Genomic DNA, 22,560 nt, shown 5'->3' with positions numbered 1-22,560 from the left:
TTTTTTTGGCGGGAAATTAGAATTTTTAGAACAATTTTAATCTTTTAAATACCTCTGAAAAAAAACTAAGACACTCGTTTTTACGAAAATTAATTATAATGTGTATTTTTGCACAATACGTAAACGTACCTTTAAAAATAAAAAACCGCAATTTTTCGGTTTTTTTTTCGTTTTTTGATACAATTTTATACATATTTTTCAAAAAATTTAACACCGTCACTAGAATAGGTAAAAAACTAAAAAATAATTGGGGTTTGCTTAATAAAAATTTTTTGTAACGATATCCATTTTCAAGATACAGGGCGTTGAAGAAAACAAAATTTTACATATTTTTTACGATTTTGCCGAAACTACTGGCAACATTGTAATAAAACTTGGCGGGATTTAAGAGGTAGTTATTGTGCATGTTTTGACATACAATTAAGGATTTGATATTCATCATTGGCGCGCATAGGGGTAATGGTCTGAACTTTTCAAAGAAAAAAAGATAGTACGCCACTGACATATTTCAAATTAACAATCATTTTTGAATTTCTCGTTCAATTTTCAATAAAAAATCTATCTTCTCATTTTTTCATACGACGCGCCGTTTGGCTGCAAAAAATAAAATATCTTAACGCTTCCAAAGTATTCGAATTAATTTTGATAATAATGGATGTATGAGTTTATTATGTAGATGTAGAAAGTACTAGAAGTTCGAATATTTTGTAAGGGTTAAGATCTTTTATTTTTTGAATAAAAATGGCGCGTCGGATGAAAAAATAAGAAGATACATTTTTTGTCACAAATTGAACGAGAAATTCAAAAACCATTGTTAATTTGAAATATGTCAGTGGCGTACTATCTTTATTCTTTAAAAAGTTCAGACCATTACCCCTATGCGCGCCAATGGTGAATATCAAATCCTTAGTTGTATGTCAAAACATGTACAATAACTACCTCTTAAATCCCGCCAAGTTTTATTACAATGTTGCCAGTAGTTTCGGCAAAATCGTAAAAAATATGTAAAATTTTGTTTTCTTCAACGCCCTGTATCTTGAAAATGGATATCGTTACAAAAAATTTTTATTAAGCAAACCCCAATTATTTTTCAGTTTTTTACCTATTCTAGTGACGGTGTTAAATTTTTTGAAAAATATGTATAAAATTATATCAAAAAACGAAAAAAAAACCGAAAAAATGCGGTTTTTTATTTTTAAAGGTACGTTTCACCAATTTTAAAAATCTGAAAAAATTAAGGGTGAAAGACTGTGCAAAAATACACATTATAATTAATTTTCGTAAAAACGAGTGTCTTAGTTTTTTTTTCAGATGTATTTAAAAGTTTAAAATTGTTCTAAAAATTCTAATTTCCCGCCAAAAAAATAAAAAAAAATTTTTTCATATAGATCTTTTTTAAACTTACAACTTTTTAAATAAAGTTTTTGGCTAACTCTTGATGCGGCTGAGAGAAAAAATAAAAACATAAAAAGCCTAATTAGGCTCTAGGGGGGTCACGTGACCACCTAGGGGGCTAAAAATTTCAGAAAGTGAGTTCCTCTATATGTGCTAAAAAGTGGCCTATATGAAATTTAAATCGAGCTGGGGGCACTTTTCACCATCTTACCCGGCTAGGCCCTTTTATTAGTCCATTCATTCACGGTAAAATATTGCAAAACCTTCGAATTTTAAACAACCGTTTGGATTGACATGAAAATTGGCATACACATAGCTAACAATAAAAAAAAGTGATATTGTTCCGATCACGATGTGCGCTTTTGCACTGGGGGTGACTTTCACCCCTTTTCGGGGGTGAAAAAATACGTTCGAAATAAATCCAGAATTGGATAAACTGAATAATGCTAAGCAACGTTTGATTTATAGAGTTTTTTCACTTTCAATAATTTTCGAGTTACTTGCTAGTGAATATGTTCATTTTTCAATAAAAAAAAACACGTTTATCTACTCTATGTCATATTATGTATAAGTTTTTAGTTTGTGAAAACTGTCATTATAGATAGCAGTGCGTGAATTAACAATGTATTTTAAATGGGATTTACGTTTTCGCACTGTTTTTAACTTTCAAGTATCAACTAGCAATGAATTACAACAAAAGTTTTGACAGTTTTGTGGTTTGAAAGTAGTTAGAATTTTTAAATGTCAAAGTTCTAAAAATTGTAGAATAGCAATGAGTTCCAGTGACGATGAAGAGTTACAGCTTTTTTATTTGTTTATCGTAGATAAACTATTGTATGAAACTGTGCGTGAAGTACTTTTTGCGAACTTACGCGATTTATAGCACTCGCTCCGTTGTCGCTCGTGCACTAAAAATCGCGTGCGTTCGCAAAAAGCATACTTTACGAACTGTTTCATAAATAAATATTTTAGACGGATTCTCGCAAATAACTCATAAAGTAAGTATTTTATCGAAATAAATGTTCCTAAAAAAATATAGCTTATACAAAAATTAAAAAAACTGTGTACATATATACGAAGTCTGGAGACCCAGTAGAAGCAGAGTTGTAGCCAATGAAAAGTTGGTTCTTGTTCGTCAAATTCCAAATGGAATATTTCAACGTGAAATGACCAAAAAATAAAACACTTTTCGGGACAAACTCATTACAACTGTTTTAAATTGTTTAAAAAAACTTTATTTTTGTTTTTTAAAGGAGTTTCTTACATCAAAAGTAAGATAATACGCTGAAAATAATGTTGACGCCTTTTATTTTTTAGTAAAAAAATCGTGAAATCGACCCCTAATTAGCATCCAAAATGAAATTAATCGTTACTGCTTCACAAGTTACTTTACTTAAAAAGGCTTAACTTACTTACACTGGACATACACAAGATAACTTCTCATACACCACATTATTTGGTGGAGGATCCGTTATGGTGTCGGGTGGTATTTCTTTGTCCGCACCTACAGACCTAGTGGTCATACAAAACGAAACTGTTGCAGATGAAAGATACATACTGGGGATCCTGGAGCAACATGTAGTAAGTACCTACTATTCGCCCCTTATACTGGCGAAAATTTCTTACCAATGCAAGGTAATACTCCTCACGTTGTACGGATATTCATAACTTATTTAGAAGAGGTAAAAATTGACACTATGAAATGGCCAGCGCGTAGACCGGACTTTAGTACGATCGAAAATCGCTGGGATATTCTTGGTAGGCGATTAAGAGCGACACCGACGCGACGCAACCAAACAACTTACAGAAGGTGAGAGGGAGGCTGATATAGATTTGGAGAGAACTAGACCAAAATGAAATACGCCAATTAATTTTAAATACGGGCCGAGGATGTCAGGCTGTTATACGCGGTAGAGGTGGAATCACTCGTTTATTAAGACCTTTTTCATATTCTAGTTTACTTTTCTTGTAATTTTCCGTTTTATTTATTTTTTCTGATGTAACTCATCCCGAATGACGGTTGACAGATTGCTATAAGTAATTTTAAGTTTAATTTTTTATTCTTTGTCTGTTTACAAATAAAATTGATTTATTGAAGTAGTATATTAATTTCTTGGAGAAGTATATTTTTTTCCCTGCAACCTGAATTAATACACTCTGTATATCTGAATAGAGCTAGAGTTACTAATAAAAACGTCATGTCATACATTTTTATTATACCCATGACAAATAACATTATGTTGTTAATATTCATTGATCGTACGGTTGAAATAAATTAAATAATTAGATATTATTAGCAATTATCCGTGATCTAAAACAATGGACGACTAAAATGTCGCTCCCGGTAGACAATAACTTAAGTTTAAACAACAGTTAAACAGGAAATTGTATATTTTCTTAATCGCTGCAGTAGTTTTAAACTTTTTATTTAATGACCGTCGTTTTCGTGATAGTTAAGTTGAAACTTCCACCTTTAATTAAAGTATTTAAACTGTGTGCATTGGGAGATAATTTTAACAATAAACATAAGAGAAAGTGTTAGTCACTATAATAAATAGATCAAATATTTATAAAGTGAATCAATTTAACAAATCAAATTTAACAGATCAAAACGCATTACGAAGTTAAAGTGGAAATGGTCAGAACACGTCGCAAGACAGAGAGATAACAGACGGACAAAGAAGATTTTAGAGTGGCGGCCAATGGCAGACAAGCGAAGTCGTGGAAGACCACTTGCCAGATGGATCGACGACATTAAAAGAATAGCGACAAACTGGATTGTAGCTGCGCAGGACAGAGAAGGGTGGATACATCTTTAGGAGGCCTATGTCCGACAGTGGACAAATTTGGTTATGTGATGATGATGATGAATCAATTTAAGGTCACGTTAATAATAGGTACTTCTTCTTCTTCTTATTATTCTTCAAGAACCCTGTCCGTTGCGAACGTTTGCTATTAACATAGCAATTCTGATCTTGCTTACGGCACTTCTAAATAGTTCTAACAACGAAGTTAATAAAATTATAGAAAATGCAACAAATTACTTATTTAATATCGACCTAATACTCAAAATGTACATATACAGGGTGTTTGGTAAAGAATGGGCCATAGCGTAACCTTAGATTCCTGGGATTAAAATATTTCGATTTAAGCTAACTTACTTTAGTACAAAAGTTGATAATAACCGAAATACAGGGTGTCAAAGTTTAACTTTTATTTTATTTATTCTTGAATATTTCCTGACAGGCATGAGATAACAACACAAAATTTGGTAAGCGGAGGTTTTTTAGGACAAGAAATATAAATTTGCCACCAAAGATGATGTATTAGGCAGAGGGCGCCACATACGTCTTTCAACGCTCATTTAATACGTTCAATTGTTTTTATCCCTCACTCCACATACTTTCTGAATCAAAACTTGTATTCTCTTAACATTTTTACTTAAAAAGGGTATACTACATGCATCTTGCTAAATTTAACCCTTTTCGAAATAAACGCACTTTAAATCTGCGATGCAACACTATTTTTTGCATATCTTAGAACACCAGAAAAATAAACTTAAAACCAAAATAAACCAATTACATAAACTTGCACAATTATTATGGTTTAAAGTTTATTTGTCGGGTGTAACTACAATGATATAATGCAAAAAATTATGTTGCATCGCAGATTTAAAATGCTTTTATTTCGAAAACGGATTAGCGAGATGAATGTAGTATCTCTTTTTCAAGTAAAAATATTAAGCGAATGAAAGTTTTCATTCAAAAAGTGGGGGATAAAAAATTGAACGTATTAAATGAGCGATGAAAGACGTATGTGGCGATCTCTGGGTAATATATAATTGTTGATGGCAAATCTATATTTCTCGTCCTAAAAAACCCGTGCTTACCAAATTTCGTTTTGTTATCCCATGCCTGTTAGGAAATATTCGAGAATAAATAAAATAAATTTAATTTTGACACCCTGTATTTAGGTTATTATCAAATTTCGTACTAAGGTAAGTTAGCTTAAATCGACCTATTTTAAGCTGAGGAATCTAAGGTTAAGCTATGGCCCATTCTTTACCAAACACCCTGTATAAAGTAGAACGGGACCGGATGCAGCACGGATAATTGAAACGCGCGGATAATCCGAACATTTATTTCTTATTTGTAATAAACATATTTATATTATGTATAGTAGAAAAGGCAAGTATGCTAAATTTGCAGTTACTCGGGCGTTATGAGGACCTACTGGATTGTGAAGAGTAGGTTCTAAAACCAAACAAAGTTAAGTTTTCCATTTTAGTGGGAACGTTCCATTTTTTAACTTAATTTTCCAATTCCAACAATCGTTTTTTCAATTATAATTTCCATATTTCGAAAAAATATCTCGAATAAAAGTTACTTATTTTTACGTAAGGAATCCAAATCTATAATAAAAATGGGGGCTCTTATCTAAGATTTTAAAGTAATCCTCACCCCACCTCCGTGGGTGGTCGTGTTTGATATCATTCGATAGATTTTTAAAAAATATTGAACACGTGTTTTTCAGTTTTTTGCTCTAACGTTCATTTCGCGAAATATTCGTTTGTTTTTGTGAAACTTTGTGACACGTTCTACCGCTAAAATCGTCAGATTTTTTAAATATACACTGTTCCGCTTGTACTTATCTTACCTTATCTTAATCTGACGATTTCGAGATTTTCTAAGGATAGATTTTTTTTCGGACCCCCTTAACGAACTTTCTGTATTAAGAGCCCATATATGGTAGGGGTACATTTACAGGGTACAATGTTTCTCCCCATGTGATTTTATGACTCTCTCTAGTAACACCAAAAATCCCGGCTTGGACTCCCCTATCACAGGTACACACATGCATATAAATATGTTGAACAGATACGCAGTTTTATCCATAAACTTCGATTAACTGACGATGAATGTCAATAGACGAAATGCATTTTGCATACGTATCACGGCATGAATTTTATATTGGCGGTAACAGCCACCGTGACCTCCATCTTCAAAGGCTGCTAGGCCGACACTGAACAATGCAGCGAGGCGAAACTGGTGGGGTGTGAGAGAGTGAGTGTTGATGTGTACGGCAGTGTTGCCATATTTCTCCCAGCACGTTGCACTCTTTCTCAGCGGCATAGGGAACCTTATTTTATGAATGGCCCTAGTAAATTAAATGGACAACTACACGATACTGTAATAGTCTAAGATACGATATAAGGTCGATTTGCACCGATCTGTTTAATGGTTAAAAATTATTGGATATGTAATTTACCATGTTAACAAAATTACAAAAAACAAGGGTTGCCCAAACTAATCTTGTTCTAACTATAATTAATTAATAATTTAAAAATTACATTTTTTTATGAATTAAAAAATAATTTGGGCCCGGGCAGATATTATTTGAGATTTTTTAGGTCATTTTAAACAAAAAAGGCTCTTTTGTAATATTTCTCTAAAGTTGATCGTTTTCTAGTTATAAACAATTTAAAATTTAAAAAAGAACTTCAAAGAACTACAAAAATATAAGTATAAAATATCATTTTTGAAATTACGAAGTACCTAAATTCAAGTTCAAATTATTACATTATTATATACCTTATTCTACCAGTTCGTGATAAGTTTTTTGGATTTATTTCATTCTGAAACATTGTTTTTTAGTTGTTAATGCCCGTCTCGCCATAAGAAACCTTCCTTATTAACTATTAAAAAAATATGTTTTAGAATAAAACATGGCTAAAATTCATTCTTATCGAGACCTGATAGAAAAAGGTTTGAACTTGAATTTATGTACTTGACGAGTACAAAAATGATAATTTTTACTTGTGTTTTCGAGCCTTGAAAATTGTCATCTTTCGTTCTTTTTTCAGTTTTACATTTTTTATAACTCGAAAACGATCAACTTTAGAGAAAAATTACAAAAATCCTTTTTTGTTTAGAATGATTCCAAAAATAAGATGTAACGTCTGCCCAGGTCGAATTATTTTTAATTAATAAAAAAATGACATTTTTTAATAATTAATTTATTATAGTTAGAACAAGATTAGGTCGGGCAACCCTTGGTTTTTGTTATTGTTAATATGCTAAGTTACATATCCAATAATTTTTATTCATTAAACAGATCGGTGCAAATCGACCTTATATCGGATCCTCCACTATAATATTGGCATATACGCTGGCAGGGAAGCTAGATATTGTGATCAATGAAATGAAAGGGTCTAATAAACGGTTAGATCAAAATACCTATATGGCACTCAGTTCAGATTCAATTTAAATTGTTAAATATCGTTCTGGAATTATTCACTTCTTATCTTTAAAATGTAATTATATGAAGGTGGCTAAAGTTCCATCATCAGACATGAAATGTTCATGACGTACTCCAAATGTTCATAATGAGTCTACAATATGCAACTGCGATATTTCATTGTTAAAACAATGGGTATGATGTATATCTTATACTATTGTTATTAGGTAAATTATGTGGTATGTTTGGTTATACAGACAAATTAAAATCAAGATATGTACCTATTTGATTTTATTTTATTTTTCATAAAAAATTTTGATCCAAGTTTGATGACTGACTCCTTTGAATATAATTGAAAGGAATAGAATCTTTACAAAAGGATTAAAAAACAGCTTATGTTTCTTTTTAAAAAAGGACTATACAAAAAAATTACTTCGCTCTCCATTTTTATTTCTAATTAATTATGCCGAAAATATTGGTCATAAATTATACCACACATTCTGGGGTCAAAAATAATTTGATTGAACCTAACTACAAATGTGCTCATAAAAAAAGTTACAGCCCTTTGAAGTTATAAAATGAAAATCGATTTTTTTCAATATATCGAAAACTATTAGAGATTTTTTATTGAAAATGGACATGTACCGTCCTTATGGCAGGAAAATGTTAAAACAAAATTATAGTGAAATTAGTCCACCACATAAAAATTTTATGGGGATTTTGTTCCCTTAAACCCCCCAAACTTTTGTGTACGTTCCAATTAATTTATTATTGTGGTACCATTAGTTAAACACAACGTTTTTAAACTTTTTTTGCCTCTTAGTACTTTTTCGATAAGCCAGTTTTTATCGTGATGTTGCTTCTTTTTTAATATATTTACGTAAAAAATTTATGGGGATTTTGTTCCTTTAAACCCCCCAAATGTTTGGTACGTTCCAATTAAACTATTATTGTGGTACCATTAGTTAAACACAGTGTTTTTAAAACTTTTTTGCCTCTTAGTCTTTTTTTGATAAGTCACCATTTATCGAGATGCGGCTTCTTTTTCAAAATATACCTAAAAATGTAAATTATAAATAAATTTTCAGATTATTAACAGGTCTATAATCGTTCTTAACCATATACAAATATGTGGTGGATTCGACAAATATTCAAAATATCTCGATAAACACTGGCTTATCGAAAAATTACTAAGAGAGAAAAAAGTTTTAAAAACATAGTGGTTAACTAATGGTGCCACAATAATAATTTAATTGGAACGTACACAGAAGTTTGGGGGGGTTGAAGGTAACAAAACCCCCATACAATTTTTATGGGGTGCACAAATTTCACTTTATTTCTTTTAAGATGTTGCTGCCATAAGAATGCCTCATGTCCATTTTCAATAAAAAATCTCTAAGAGTTTTCGATATATGAAAAAAAATCGATTTTCATTTTGTAACTTCAAAGGGCTGTAACTTTTTTTGTGTGCACTATTGTATATAGGTAAGTGAGGTTCAATCAATCTATTTTTGACCCCAGAATATGTGGTATAATTTATGACTAATCTTTTCGTATATCGCAGATTTTAGACCAGGGCATTTAGCACAAAATGAATCAATTTTTAAATACAGCACCTAGAGACTTGTAACTTTTTGAATTTTGTTCAGAATGTTGTCATGAATTAAGTCTACTATAGGCACATGAGTGGAAATACATATTTGCATTTTAAAGTGTATAAAATGCATCCAAAAGTGCATAAACATGTCAAAATAATTGTATTAAGAGCTATATTTTGTGACTAGGGTGGTTCTTGGGGTCGCTGAACACGAATACGCCATCAGAACCTATCACCGGTGCACCTTGTGCCTAAAAACTCTCTAAACTTCAGAAGATAACATGCCTTAGCAGTGACCTTGGGCACCAGGTGGCCCGAAATCGGTTCTGAAGGCGTATTCGTATTCAGCGACCCCAAAAACCGCCCTGTAATTTATTTGCATACATTCAAGAACGAAAACCTTTGGAACTCCAGAGGATGACGTCCCTTAACAGTGACCGTGGGCACCATTTGCTCCGGAGGTCAGTTCTGATGGCGTATTCGGGTTTGGTAACCCCAAAAACCCCTCGTGTAATCCCTTTTCATCAATTTTAAGGCCAAAATTACTAGAAACTCCATAAGATGACGTGGCCCTTGACACCAGGTGCTCCAGGTGTCGGTTCTGATAGCATATTCGTTTTCAGCAACCCCAAAAGCCCCTAGAGTACTCTATTTGCATCAACTCAATGCCGAAAACCCTCGAAACTCCCGAAGATCACATGCTTTGGCAGTGATACTGGGCACCAGGTGCTCTAGGGGTTGTTTATGAAGGTGTTTTCATGTTCAGTGACTCCAAAAACCTCCAGGTAATCTGCTGGCATCAATTTGGTGCCGATAACCCTCGAACCCCCAGATGACGTGTTTTAGCTGTGACCCTGGGCACGAGGTGCTCCGTAGATCGGTTCTGATATAATAGTCGTGTTAAGCAGCTCCAAAAACCATCGAATAACAAAATCTGGCCCTTAATACACTTATTTTAACATGTTTATGCACTTTAACATGTTTATGCTCTATGAAACTGTGCATTTCATTATGCAGGGAAAGATTCAAGGAAAAAGAAGCATAGGGAGACGCAGAATATCGTGGCTGCGCAACCTGAGAGAATGGTACGGATGTACATCAAACGAACTTTTCAGAGCAGCCGTCTCCAAGGTCCGAATAGCTATGATGATTGCCGACCTCCGTCGCGGAGATGGCACTTGAAGAAGATCTACAGTAGACTTTCTTCCTGACATCATCCTGAACACAATTCAAAAAGTTGCAAGTCTCTAGGTGTTGCATTTAAAAATCAATTTATTCCGGTGTTTCTTTTTGCTAAATGCTATGGTATCTTTTACTTATTAATTAAGATAATTTATAAATTTCTAACCTTTAAAACAATCGGGACATGACTTACTTTACTTTCCTTGCTAGTCAGGAAGTATTTCCCTTCTAGCATGTATAACTTCTCCTTGTATGTAAATACCACCGTAATTGATGTCAAAATAATTTTTATCAAGTTATAATAAAAATTATCCAGATTTTATGATTTACAACCTATTTATCAATTTTAGATAGTGCGAAGAATATCGTCGAAGTTAACTTGGTGTCTCACATATTGGTAAACTTCCTTAAACGGTTTTTTGTGAGCATCCACCTTTACAGCAGTGAATATAAATATGTAAACATTTTGTCATTAATCTCGAAAACATTTACTTTAGGGAAAAATGTTATCGATAAAACGTGAACTAAAATTAAATTTCCTATAAAAGAAAAGTAAATTGTAAAATTCAGATGTTGCCTGTGTTGCTAATTAAATAAAGTAGAATGCAAAAAGAAGGAATTAAAAAAAAGAATTAAATTGTTTATTACAAGTGTAAGTATACCAAATAATGTTGATAATAGTGTTGCTGATAAGTGATAAGTGATAACCTTTGTAAAGAAGCAGTTATTATTCCTTTAATTGAACCAGAGCCATTCTGTCTGCCATCTAGAATTTTAATTTGTCTGTACAAAATTTAAGCATCATCGACAAACCTGTTTGGAATAAGAAACCTTTAGCTAGACTAAGGGAGTCATCAATTTCATGCAATAAGCTAGATTTGATTTGGCCTCTATTTTTGCTAAGTGCTCTATTAACTCTTCTTGCTTGTTTATAATCGATTCTTTTGCATACATTGTTTTTCTTATTGCCTATATAGTTAAAATGAATTGTAATAGTTTTTCTGTTTCAAAAAATACAAATAATAAAGTAAGTATAAAAACGCCATAAGATTATGAAACTGAACAATAGTCAGTTAAATTTTTGTCTATATCTTACTGCATAAACGACACTTCCAAATATTATAAGAAGCGTTTTATAAACTAGAAGGATCAATTTTTAAACTCAATTGAATCGTTTATTGTTGAAAGGGGGTAAGCACCATTTTAAACTTTTCGAGTTATAGTAAAAAACCCTTCTCTCTTTTTATATGCACATCATTTGGTGTTAAATGCAGTTTTGTAGTATAAACTATATCCATGCAGTGCATTAGTGCTTACTTCCTTTCAACATCAAATGACACGGATAAAGAAAGAAAGAAAGAAGGGTTTTTTACTGTCACTCGAAAAGTAGAAAATGGCGCTTACCTCCTTTCAACAATAATCGATTCAATTACATATCAGCAATAAAAATGGTTTCTTGTCATCTTCGAAGGTAAAATATAAAGCTAGTGTGAAATTACATCAGATTTACTGTAATTGAACAGATTTCAAATTAACACCTCTGACATGTTAATATTAATACGTGTAAATTACCAAAACGTAAATTTCGTAAAATCTTACCTTACTACTTACAAGAACAGATAATTTCTAGCCCCGACTTAAAAGCCCGAAAACAGTGTATCATTATAAAACGTGAACACTGGCATTCGATTCTGAGCGTGTTATGGCTACACACCAACGAATGAATAGTAGTTGTAAAACCAAGATTTAATAAAATAATTATATGAACACGAAAATATAAGATAAAGTAAAAAATTAAGCTGTTTTCATTGGCGTATGTCATGAGTGTAAAATAAGATTGATATAAAATGGATATTTTGATTAGATATAGAATACATACTTTGGTACCAACACAAACAGCCAATTGGACCACTTTATTAAAATAAAACTACGTATAGGGAAAGCAAGATTCTAAAGATAAAGTCTCTTTTCAAAAGTCACAATTTACCACTTGGTACCAAAATCTCTATTATTAGATCTATGTGTTTTCTACATTAACATATGGAGCAGAAACCTGGAGACTTTCTGAAGCTTCTTTAAGAAAACTCAAGACCCTCGAGATGTGGTGTTACAGACGTATCTTAAGAATTTCATGGGTGGATTGTGTAACCAATGTTGAGGTACTGCGTAGAAAGGCCAATGAATGCGAGATTATTAAAATAATCAAAGTACTCTTTTAGACTAAGACACTGCCACTTGCAGCAAAGCATTGTTTTAAATGAACGACTACAGACGAACCAGTTTTAGTGTCTGGCTGATTTTAGTGGCTCAACAATTCTTTGCTGCAATTGCACACCGGTGTCAGACACCAGTGTATTATTCTGAGAGGGTACAAAGAGCGCAAATTGGAATATCGTGGGCATGTTATCAGAAATGAACAGAGATATTGTTTTTTGTAACTTATTCTTCATGACAAGGTATTTGTAACGAGAGGACCATGGACCATAAAGGAGAAGAATATCTTGGTCGCTAAATAAAACTGAATTTTCAAAAAATATAATAAAAAAGATAACAGCACTTTATTTTTTACAAAAGTGAAATAGTATGTATAGTATATAAGTCTATAGTATATACAATGTAGAAATTATAGGAAATAAAAAAGTACAAAACAGACCACAGAGGAAATTTGAAATATTGCTAAGATAGAATAAAGACATAAACCGTTGAATATACGAATTTAACAACACGTACATAAAAATAAAACCAAATATGTAGCTTACAAATATCTACGGCATGATATTCGCTTAGGCCGAGATAATCAGAATCACCCTGTTGAACGCTGTACACAACGAATGTACCGCAAAGAGCTTAACAATCAACGCAAAGAAATGTATGGTGGTGGGAAAAATTAATATCGAAGACTCACCACTAAAATTAGATAACAAAATCCTGTAAAGGGTGGAACACTTTAGATAGCTGCGTAGCTGGATTGACTGCACGGTTGAAAGTGATGAGGAGATTTCGAGTAGAACTTGCACGAAAAAGCTTTAATCGCTGGCGTTCTGTATTGTGCAGTAGATTTCTGTCATTGATCATACATCTAAAGTTACGTATCCATACAAGGGTGATCCGCGCTCGGTGTAGCTGCTCAAATAGATACGGCATACACTCCCCTACATATAAACCGCAAACCGCTTGGATCGAAGAGGGTGAGCGCCGTGCGGTGCTCACCAACATATCCACTATGTGGAGCTGCTACACCCTTGTATGGATACGTACCTTAAGAGTAGGAAAGTGTTACGTCTGATCCATTTTGTTCTATGGATGTGAAACCTGAACAACAAAAATGAAGAATCTTAACAGATTAGAAACGTTTGAGTTGTGGTGTTACCGTCGCATGCTCAGAATCCCTTGGACAGCACACATATCCAACGAACCTGTGCTGGAGACCATGCACAAAGAGCGAGACTTGATCAACGTTATAAAAATGAGAAAGGTTCATTACTTCGGTCATATAATGAGAGGACCTAAATATCGCTTACTCCGGTTGATCATTCAGGGCAAAATCGAAGGAAAACGCGATGTTGGACAAAAACAACTGACCTGGCTGCGTAACATTAGACAATGGACAGGTCGAACGGTTGAGGAATTGTTTCATATAGCTGCCGACCGAGAAACATTTCATCAGCTTGTTAATACGAAGATAATTTAAAGAAGAAAGCAGAGATAATCAGACAACTAAATAAGGAGAAGGGTAGGTCTCTGGTAGATTGGTGAACAATATTTTCAAGTCTAATGTTCCAGTTTGTTTGAAAAGGAAGGTTCGTGACCAATGTGCTTTACGGGTTCTTACATGTGGTTCGGTAACACTAACTCTGACAAAAGGAACAATAAATAAAATAACAGTTACACAACATGCTATGAAAAGATCAATGATAGGTATTACCATCAGAGATAAAGTACCAAACATAGAAATAAGAAGAAGAGCAGAAGGCGCGGATGCAGTTGAAAGAATAGCTAAATGAGCTTGGGCCGAATATTGCAGACATATCGAAGTAGAGGACGACCACCGATTAGATGGACGGATGATATACAGCGCATCACCACAAATTGGATAAAATAAGCTCAAGCAAGACAAAGAAAGGTTGACAATTTTACGGAAGGCCTACGTTCAGCAGTGAACGAATGTAGGCTAATTGATTGACTGACCTAAAAATTTCGTAATTATAATATATGAGTAAGAAAGTACACATTAAAAATATAAAAATAAACCTAAAAATATTTTGACAAAAATTTTTTAGACTGTTTTTAATCTGAGTTAAAAATATAACCAATTAAAAACATTGATTAAAACAGATCAATTTAAAATAACATTATTTTGAAATAACCAACATTTTATATTTCCCCATTAAAACACTGTAATAAAATATTCAATCAAACATTTATTGGTAATATTATTCCGCGGCGTTACGTCATTTTCAAGCACCCGATTGTATAATAAAATATCCTCCGAACAGTAACAGTCTCCGGTGTTAGGTATTCATATAACCCGGTTTAAAAATATAAATTTAGCTTAACTTAGAACACTGCAGATCGAAAGCTTGCGTCAATGTTAAAAAAACATCACAAAGTACACAAGCACATGTTTGAAGCCGATAAAATACAAACGCAGATTTATTCATTCACAAGTTTATCATTAGTACAAAACAAAATCAACACAATTAGTCAAAACAACAGATCAACTTACCGTCTGGTCCCACGAACTCCTGCAAATGTTTGGGTAGTTCTCTGGCCTCCTTTAACTTTTCACCGTCCATTACCAAAACGGGAGGTTCATCATCTTCTTTCGTGCTGCTTGCTTTTTCTGTTTCTTCACTTTTTCGGTTTTCTAATACACCCTCTTGCTGCTTTTGTTTCACTTTGTTCATAAATTCGTCTTCTATTTGTACCGGATGAATTATTTCCTTGGCTGTGATGGTTTTTTGATCATCCTCGTGTACGTCCTTGGACGACGTGACCTTAATAATTTTATGTTGTTTACGTTCTTCACGCTCGGCAAACTTATCCATATACTCTTCGTACATTTGTTGACGAAAATATTCAGTCGGAATCAGGGGCATAGACACGGGTCTTTTTTTAGACTCCGCGAAATCGCCCTTGCGAGAAAAATTGTAGTCTTCCGCGTGAAATTGCTTCGAGGGTGCCATATCGGCATTCATTTTTCTCTTTTCCTCCTCGAGGGCTTCTAATTGCCGTTGGATTTCTCGCTCTTTCTCTTGAATGTAAATCATTTGCTTTTCGTAAATATCGTGAGGCAACGACGTACGTCTTATAGGCGCCGCAGGTGTATTGAAATACTTTCTTAAGTTATTTTCGGGAATATCTGGAACGGTGGTCAAGTTGCTTTCACTCATACTTTTGTTTCGAGCTAAATTAAGCCATTCGCTTAAATCTTTAGCGTTCAGGCGCGCTTTATTCGTATCGCGGGGTAATGTAGCCATGCAACTAGGTTTTGGTTCTTTTTCAATAAAAAATATGTAGTCTTTATCATCAGTAATCGTTGACGGTTCTTCTCTTATTATAGATAATAATCTACTGGAGGTCTCCGGTACGTTAGTTGTGACAGTGACTTTTTCTTGAGATTCTTTTCTAACATCTTCGTGGCAACTTCTTCTGTTCATGAATTTTTCATGTAGTTCTAGTAACTTTCCTGCTTCATCAGGAATCTGTTTAGATTTTTCAAGTTGATCCTTTTGTTTAGGCGATAAACACATTAAAACGTTTGGATCCTTTTCAGTGGGTAGTGCAACCCAATCTTTTATTATTGGAATATTTACCTCTTTCTTTAACATGTTGTCCACGTTTTTTATTTCATTATCTTTGATATTAACATTTTCCCTTGTGATTGGTATTAAAAATTCTTTACTTGGACAATTTGACACGTCCGTTTTAATTGGTATATTTACTTCATGTTTCTTTGAGATATTCTTATCTGATTGACATTTTTGTTCAATTTGCACAGGAATTATTCGTTCTTTGGTCACGTTGCTGTTTTGATCTTTTGCGTCTTGTTTTTCATTTGCCTCAATCCCTATTGGAATTGTTCTTTCACACCCTTTTTCGATATGTATAGGAATATTAAATTCTCGAGATGTAGAATCAACTTTTGACGTTTCCTTAGTAGAAGACGTTTCTATCTGAATTGGTATTATTCTCTCTATAGAAGTAGATAACTTAGAATTATCTATTTTAACGTCATTTCCTGGTACTTCTTGTTTATCAAGTTGAGTGACTACCTTATGGCTACTTTTAAGACTATTTTTGAGATTTTCTTGAGTTTCATTTACAGTGCTGTTCATAGCAATGATATCCTCATGTTGCAGTTTTTTGGAGGGTAAATGGACTGAAAGGTTATAAGAAAGAATATTATTGTTTGTATGTGCTTTGTCAACAAACGGTGCTAAGTTAGGAACTAGTTTAGGTAACACAGTGCTAGGCAGGGATCTAGTGTAGGATTCTATATATTTGGAAACGTCAGCCAGTTCTTCTAAAATTTCTTTCCCAAAAGGAAATGCTAGTAGAAACTTCAAACATATTTCCCTAAGAGTTAATGCTTGGTAGTAGTTGGTTTCTTCACTTTTTGCTAGTGACAGAACGTCAGTTATTGACGACACTGATGGATTATATTTAGCTGTACACTGAGAACTTTCTCGGCTTGAGCTTCCACTTCTGGAGGAGGACCTAGATCTTGAAGGAGGAGGTGGACTTATGCTGTTGGTGTAAATAGTTTCTCCATTTGGATCAATTTCAAGAGTTGTTAAATATTTTGTAGTATCGTCTATTCCTATTTTCCTTACTAAAATATCTTCCTTTTTATTGTGAGTATCATGAGTGTCATGATCTCCTTTAGATGAAACATTAATAACTGTTGCGAATGGTACAGGTTTAGTGTCTGCCTTATTTTGGTTGACACCATGGTATATTTCAATATTAGATTTTGTTTCTTTTGGAGATACATTTTCAGGGGTTGGTGGAGGTGTTAATTGGGAGAAGCAGTCTATAGTTACAGTATCTTCTGTGTTATCGAAACTTTTATTGCTTTTAATAGTGAAGCAGCTCTTTGAGGACAATTCACTTTTTAAGGTTTCGTTTCCTTTATTCATATTTTCAACAGAAAAATCCAGTGCATTATTGTTTTTTATAGTATGCAGTTCTTCGCTACTATTTAAAATTTCAGCATTGACACTTACTAATGTTTTTTCACTTAAATCTTCATTGCTACTATTTCTTTCTGAACCAACGGCGTAACTATCGCTACTGGCACTATCCACGTCATCAGTAGAATCTGTTTCAGATGAAGTTAGGTAAACGACCTCAACCTCTGGCCTTATACCTTCTTCAGTTGTAATGGTTGTACTACAAATAGCTTCCGACTTCGTGGGAATTTCAAGCAGTTTTGTATCCACTAAGACTGCAGGTGCTTGTTCTATAGGGGGAAGATAATTTTTTCGTTCGCGATTGGGTCGGGGAGGAATTTTAGGAGGTACAGGAGAAAGGTCTTGTTCTGGGGTTCCTTTCCTAAGAATACGAGTTTTGTTTGTTTGTTCTCTGTCACTGTCACGATCACTAGATTCTTCACTAATTACATCTAAATAACGAGGATTTTGGTAAATGGGAAAAAAATATTGGTCTAATTCAGCCTTCTTTTTAGCTTTTCGTAGTTTAATACTTTCTATTGAGTTCTTTTCGTATACTTTATTCGCGGCTTCTTCTGGACCGTTTACTAAATTAAGACTTCCGAGAAAATCGCGCAAACTTTTCTCTTCTTCGGGAGACAGCAAAGTTATTTGTTCACTACTGCATACTTCGAGAGGTAGTGTAAAGGTACTTAAAGAGCCATGAAGGGGAGGTGGAATATCTAAAGTAGCCGTTTCTTCCCATTCAACTTCACTTTCAGATGCTTCTGAAACTATTGCTTGACTTTCTCTGTCTTCTGTTTCACTTAGTTCAGACACCTCTTGAATTTTTACCATATCATCATCGTCTAAACTTCGGCTTTTAACTGGTTTCACAATTGTTTTTTTACCGCTATTAATTTTTGAAAGTTCACCGGGAGATTGTACGATATAGTCTTCTTTAATATTTTTAATCTCATTAACAACATTTTCGTATTTCTCAGTCTCGACGCTAGTTAAAGTATTTTGCGTATTATTTTGCGTATTATCTTGCGTAGATTCGGAATTATTTCGATGATTTTTTCGGCGCTGTCTTCGTCGCTTTGATCTTGAACTGCTCTGGTTATCGTTCATGTTATCTATTACGTGTTGTTTATCTATGTTGTCTTGGCCTGGAGTACAGCTACATATGCCTATATGGGTGAATTTCAAGTTCAGAAACAGGATGTTTGGATTTGTAAGGTAAATACCGATAAGGAAAGTGTGAAGCAAGAAGGCAGTAGATACTTTCGAGAGGTGTTTCTTGTTTTTGTTTGGTGGTATTTTTAACAGGTAATTAATTATGTTTGTAATGGAGTCGCGTTATATCTACCCCAGTAGTAATTAAATAAAATACTTATGCAGGGTTAAAAATATGCATTACTTAGAAATTAAGAGATAAATTATTATTATAACGATTATTTTTTAATGATTTTAATTTCCAATTGTGCAGTAAGATTTTTCATCACATACTTAATTCTGTCCAATCCGATTATTATTTTAGTGGGAATTTTCTACCTATATTATTATACTGGAAATATTTTTAGGTAGATTGTTTCTGTTTATTTACAACGAATTTCCTAGTTTTGACAACTGTCATATTTAAGACAATTAACCATAATAAACGAATCTAATGTAAAATTATCACGAGGCCAATAAAAATCGACAATTTGAAGTGCTCGAATGTACTTCGGTAAGACTATTTCATGAATAAAACTATGTTTATAAACAAAAGTTGTAATTTGTAGTGGTAATTTTTTGTAATTCTTAAAAATATATTGTGATACATTGCATTTTTGTTTGATACACTAATAATGTCAAATTGTTTTTATGTTTTCTATTTGAAATTATTATTGCTTATAGAGTGAGAATTGAAAAAGCACGTGCCAACTTAGTGAAAATGAAGAAGATTTTATGCAACCAAGATCTGACATTGGCCCATTGAGAGGCGTAGGAAGGAGACACGTATCCTGGTTGAAGAACCTGAGAGAATAGTTTGGTTGCAGCTCAAGTTAGTTGTTCAGAGCAGATGCCTCGAAGGTCAGAACAGCCATGATGGTTGCCAACCTTCGTCGCGGAGATGGCACTTAAAGAAGATTTGAAATTATTGATATATGATAGATATGTTACGGGCAATAACGTAAATCCGGCCAATAACGTTAATAAACCGGTCAATATCGACAATGGCCTGTTGAATTAGTCATTGTCGACAATTGCCGAATATTAACGTTATTGTCCATAGAAACTGAACATTGATGATAATTTTAAATTCTTGATAACTTTTCCATTATTGTCCGGTCAATGTCAACAATGCCCGTTGTTAATCGGTCAATGTTGAAATTTTGACTACAAGATAGGTTATGTTTATTATTTGCTTCATTTCTGTGCTCGTGCTGAAATTACTCGTAGTAAATTTATGTAAAAAGTGTTAAAAATGTGATGCTTCACTATCTTGTCAAAATAAAAATGATGAGCCTTCAAAAGCTATCTTATATAAAAAAAATAATAGGACATCATACCTAATTTTATTTATTTATCAAGATTGGCCATTTCCTTTTGGCCACTGCCGTTATTGACCGGTTATTGATAGAAACTCTAATTTTAGGTTATTTTTTTACAACATTGGCCAACAGCTAATATGGACAGGCCGAACAATAACACGGAAGGCTAAACTCATTTTGGCCAATGCTCTTATTTTTCCCATTGTGGACCGAGCATACCTAAATTATTTCGGCCGCTTAGTCAGAAGAACTGGGACTATGGAAATATTGGTGGTAGAAGAAAAGGTAGAAGGCCGAAGACCAAGAGGGAGATCTCTGGAAAGACTCTGGTGGGAAAATCCTACATCAAGCCGTTCATCTAGCACAGGATCGCAGCCAATGGAAAGCAAGCTTAAAATATATTAAAGTGTCACCACAGCATGAGAAGGGCTCAAATAATGAGAAGTATGGTCTACATTATGTAGAAAATATAATTGAAATGATTTACTAATGATTATGATAATTATTGTTTTAATCCCTTAGAAACAAATTTCATAATTTGCGTGACAGTGATTTTCATCTGCGATTTGTACACCTACATGTAGCAGCGGCGGATCCAGAAGTGTTAAGAGGGGGGGCCGATCGGCTAAATCTTTAGATAGTTTTCTACTACGCCGGCCTTTTTTAGCCTACCGACCCACCGGAAAAGTCCCGTACTATCTCTGTATCTTTAGAGTACGAAGGGTGAGTCAAGTCCCACAGCACTTAGGCCACAATTGACCCATTGTGCATCCTCCCAGGGGGCTGTCGTCCTTAGCTCATTGTTCATCCTACCATTTCCAGGAAGGTGGACAAATGTGACAGTGTGTGAAGGTGTTTTCTTACTTGACAATGGCCAGGTAAAAAACCAACTGTCAAGCGTAGGTTTTTCCTGGTCATAAGTTCTACCTTCTGGCTGAGACAATGGTCTACCAGATCTTCCATCTCCTTTGTTGGTGGTACGGTGACTGCAACTGAGGGTAGGTAAACCGATGCTAGTATTAACTCTATTTTTGCCTTTTGACTATGGCAATTTTACTTTAACCGCAGTTATGTCTGAGGTGCAAAGCTTCACGAGGGGGAGGCTTTGATTTTTCTGGGAACATATATTGCTGTTCTCGGTTGTTGGTTGTTTTTTAAGCTGAAGATTTGACCATTTAGACTGATAAAACCAGTTATTTTGGTCTTAGTTATCCAAGGTTCTCGGATTAATGCTATTGCATTCTCCGTTACATCCAGGTCACGGCAGATTGTCGTCGTTGCCACCTTTTTGTGTTGGAGATTGCATTGAATAATAATTACTTTTTTCCCGATGTCCTTGGCCATGGCGAAGGTGTCGTACTAATTCTTTTAGGCGTTCATTTCCTCCTCGATTGAGGAGGCGACAACCTTAGTCACTTTGCGCTTCCTCTGCAGGGTTCGTCGACCACCATCTGAGGGTCGTCGTCCTGCTGTGGACCATGGGTGTCTCAGTCTCAGTGACCGTCTCCGGCTGCCGAGTAGGTTCCCTTGGACGCGTAGCTCAGCCTCATTGGTCTTTTCTTAACGACAGCCATGTCCTCGTCTACGATTCCAAAGACGAACAGGTGTCTCGAAACAGGTGGAATATCGAAAATTGTTATTAAGAAAAGTTGTTTGGAATTAAAAAATTTGTTTTAATGTTCAATTACATCCTTCTAATTAAAATATTGTACTTTTTTCCCGATGTCCTTGGCCATGGTGAAGGTGTCGTACTAATTCTTTTAGGCGTTCATTTCCTCCTCGATTGAGGAGGCGGCAACCTTAGTCACTTTGCGCTTCCTCTGCAGGGTTCGTCGACCACCATCTGAGGGTCGTCGTCCTGCTGTGGACCATGGGTGTCTCAGTCTCAGTGACCGTCTCCGGCTGCTGAGTAAGTTCCCTTGGACGCGTAGCTCAGCCTCATTGGGCTTTTCTTAACGACAGCCATGCCCTCGTCTCCGATTCCAAAGACGAACAGGTGTCCGTTTGGATCAGTCTTTACCTCGTGGTGGAAGGTGCACTGTCTCGTAACTGACATGTCTGGACTTTACGCCGTTAGCCTCTGCAGCACTCTTTCTGGGAAATCGGAGGTGGTAGTAACATCCCCCGAGATCCATAGAGAGGCTTTGGTAAGCTTCCGGAGCTTATCCTGACTTATAACAGCTAGTGACGCTTCCTCCCACGGTTTGAAGTCATCTATAACCTTTTCCAGCCACTCAGTCGTCACCACATACTACTCTGATGATCTCACCAGAATAGGTCCACGATTTAAACGTGTGGCTTTTGCTTGACTGTTGGAGTTGGACAAGATTGCTCTGTCCAATTCCTCCATCAGGCTGCGTTTGATAAGGTCTTCCCGGTCAGCAGTGACCGAGTGACCTTGCCTTACGGGTTTACCTAATCTATGATAGCGACCTTAAGGTGTGTCACGGCGACT

At 34.6% G+C, this 22,560-nt stretch overlaps 1 protein-coding gene across 14 annotated transcripts in view; it reads right to left on the bottom strand.

The window, feature by feature from the left end:
• The window catches only part of LOC114328625 (uncharacterized), an 895,031-nt gene that overhangs the window by 320,641 nt on the left and 551,830 nt on the right, over positions 1-22,560 (bottom strand). For 13 of the 14 annotated variants that reach the window (XM_050655804.1, XM_028277517.2, XM_028277519.2 and 10 more), the window contains one exon: positions 15,138-18,758. In XM_050655804.1, the coding sequence (XP_050511761.1) occupies positions 15,138-18,758 (3,621 nt within the window). The remainder of the gene's footprint in view (positions 1-15,137; positions 18,759-22,560) is intronic. The other variant, XM_028277532.2, reaches the window with a different exon arrangement.

Source organism: Diabrotica virgifera, chromosome 7, assembly GCF_917563875.1.
Source record: "Diabrotica virgifera virgifera chromosome 7, PGI_DIABVI_V3a".
Classification (NCBI taxonomy): domain Eukaryota; kingdom Metazoa; phylum Arthropoda; class Insecta; order Coleoptera; family Chrysomelidae; genus Diabrotica; species Diabrotica virgifera.
This window is presented reverse-complemented; position numbering and strand designations above follow the sequence as displayed.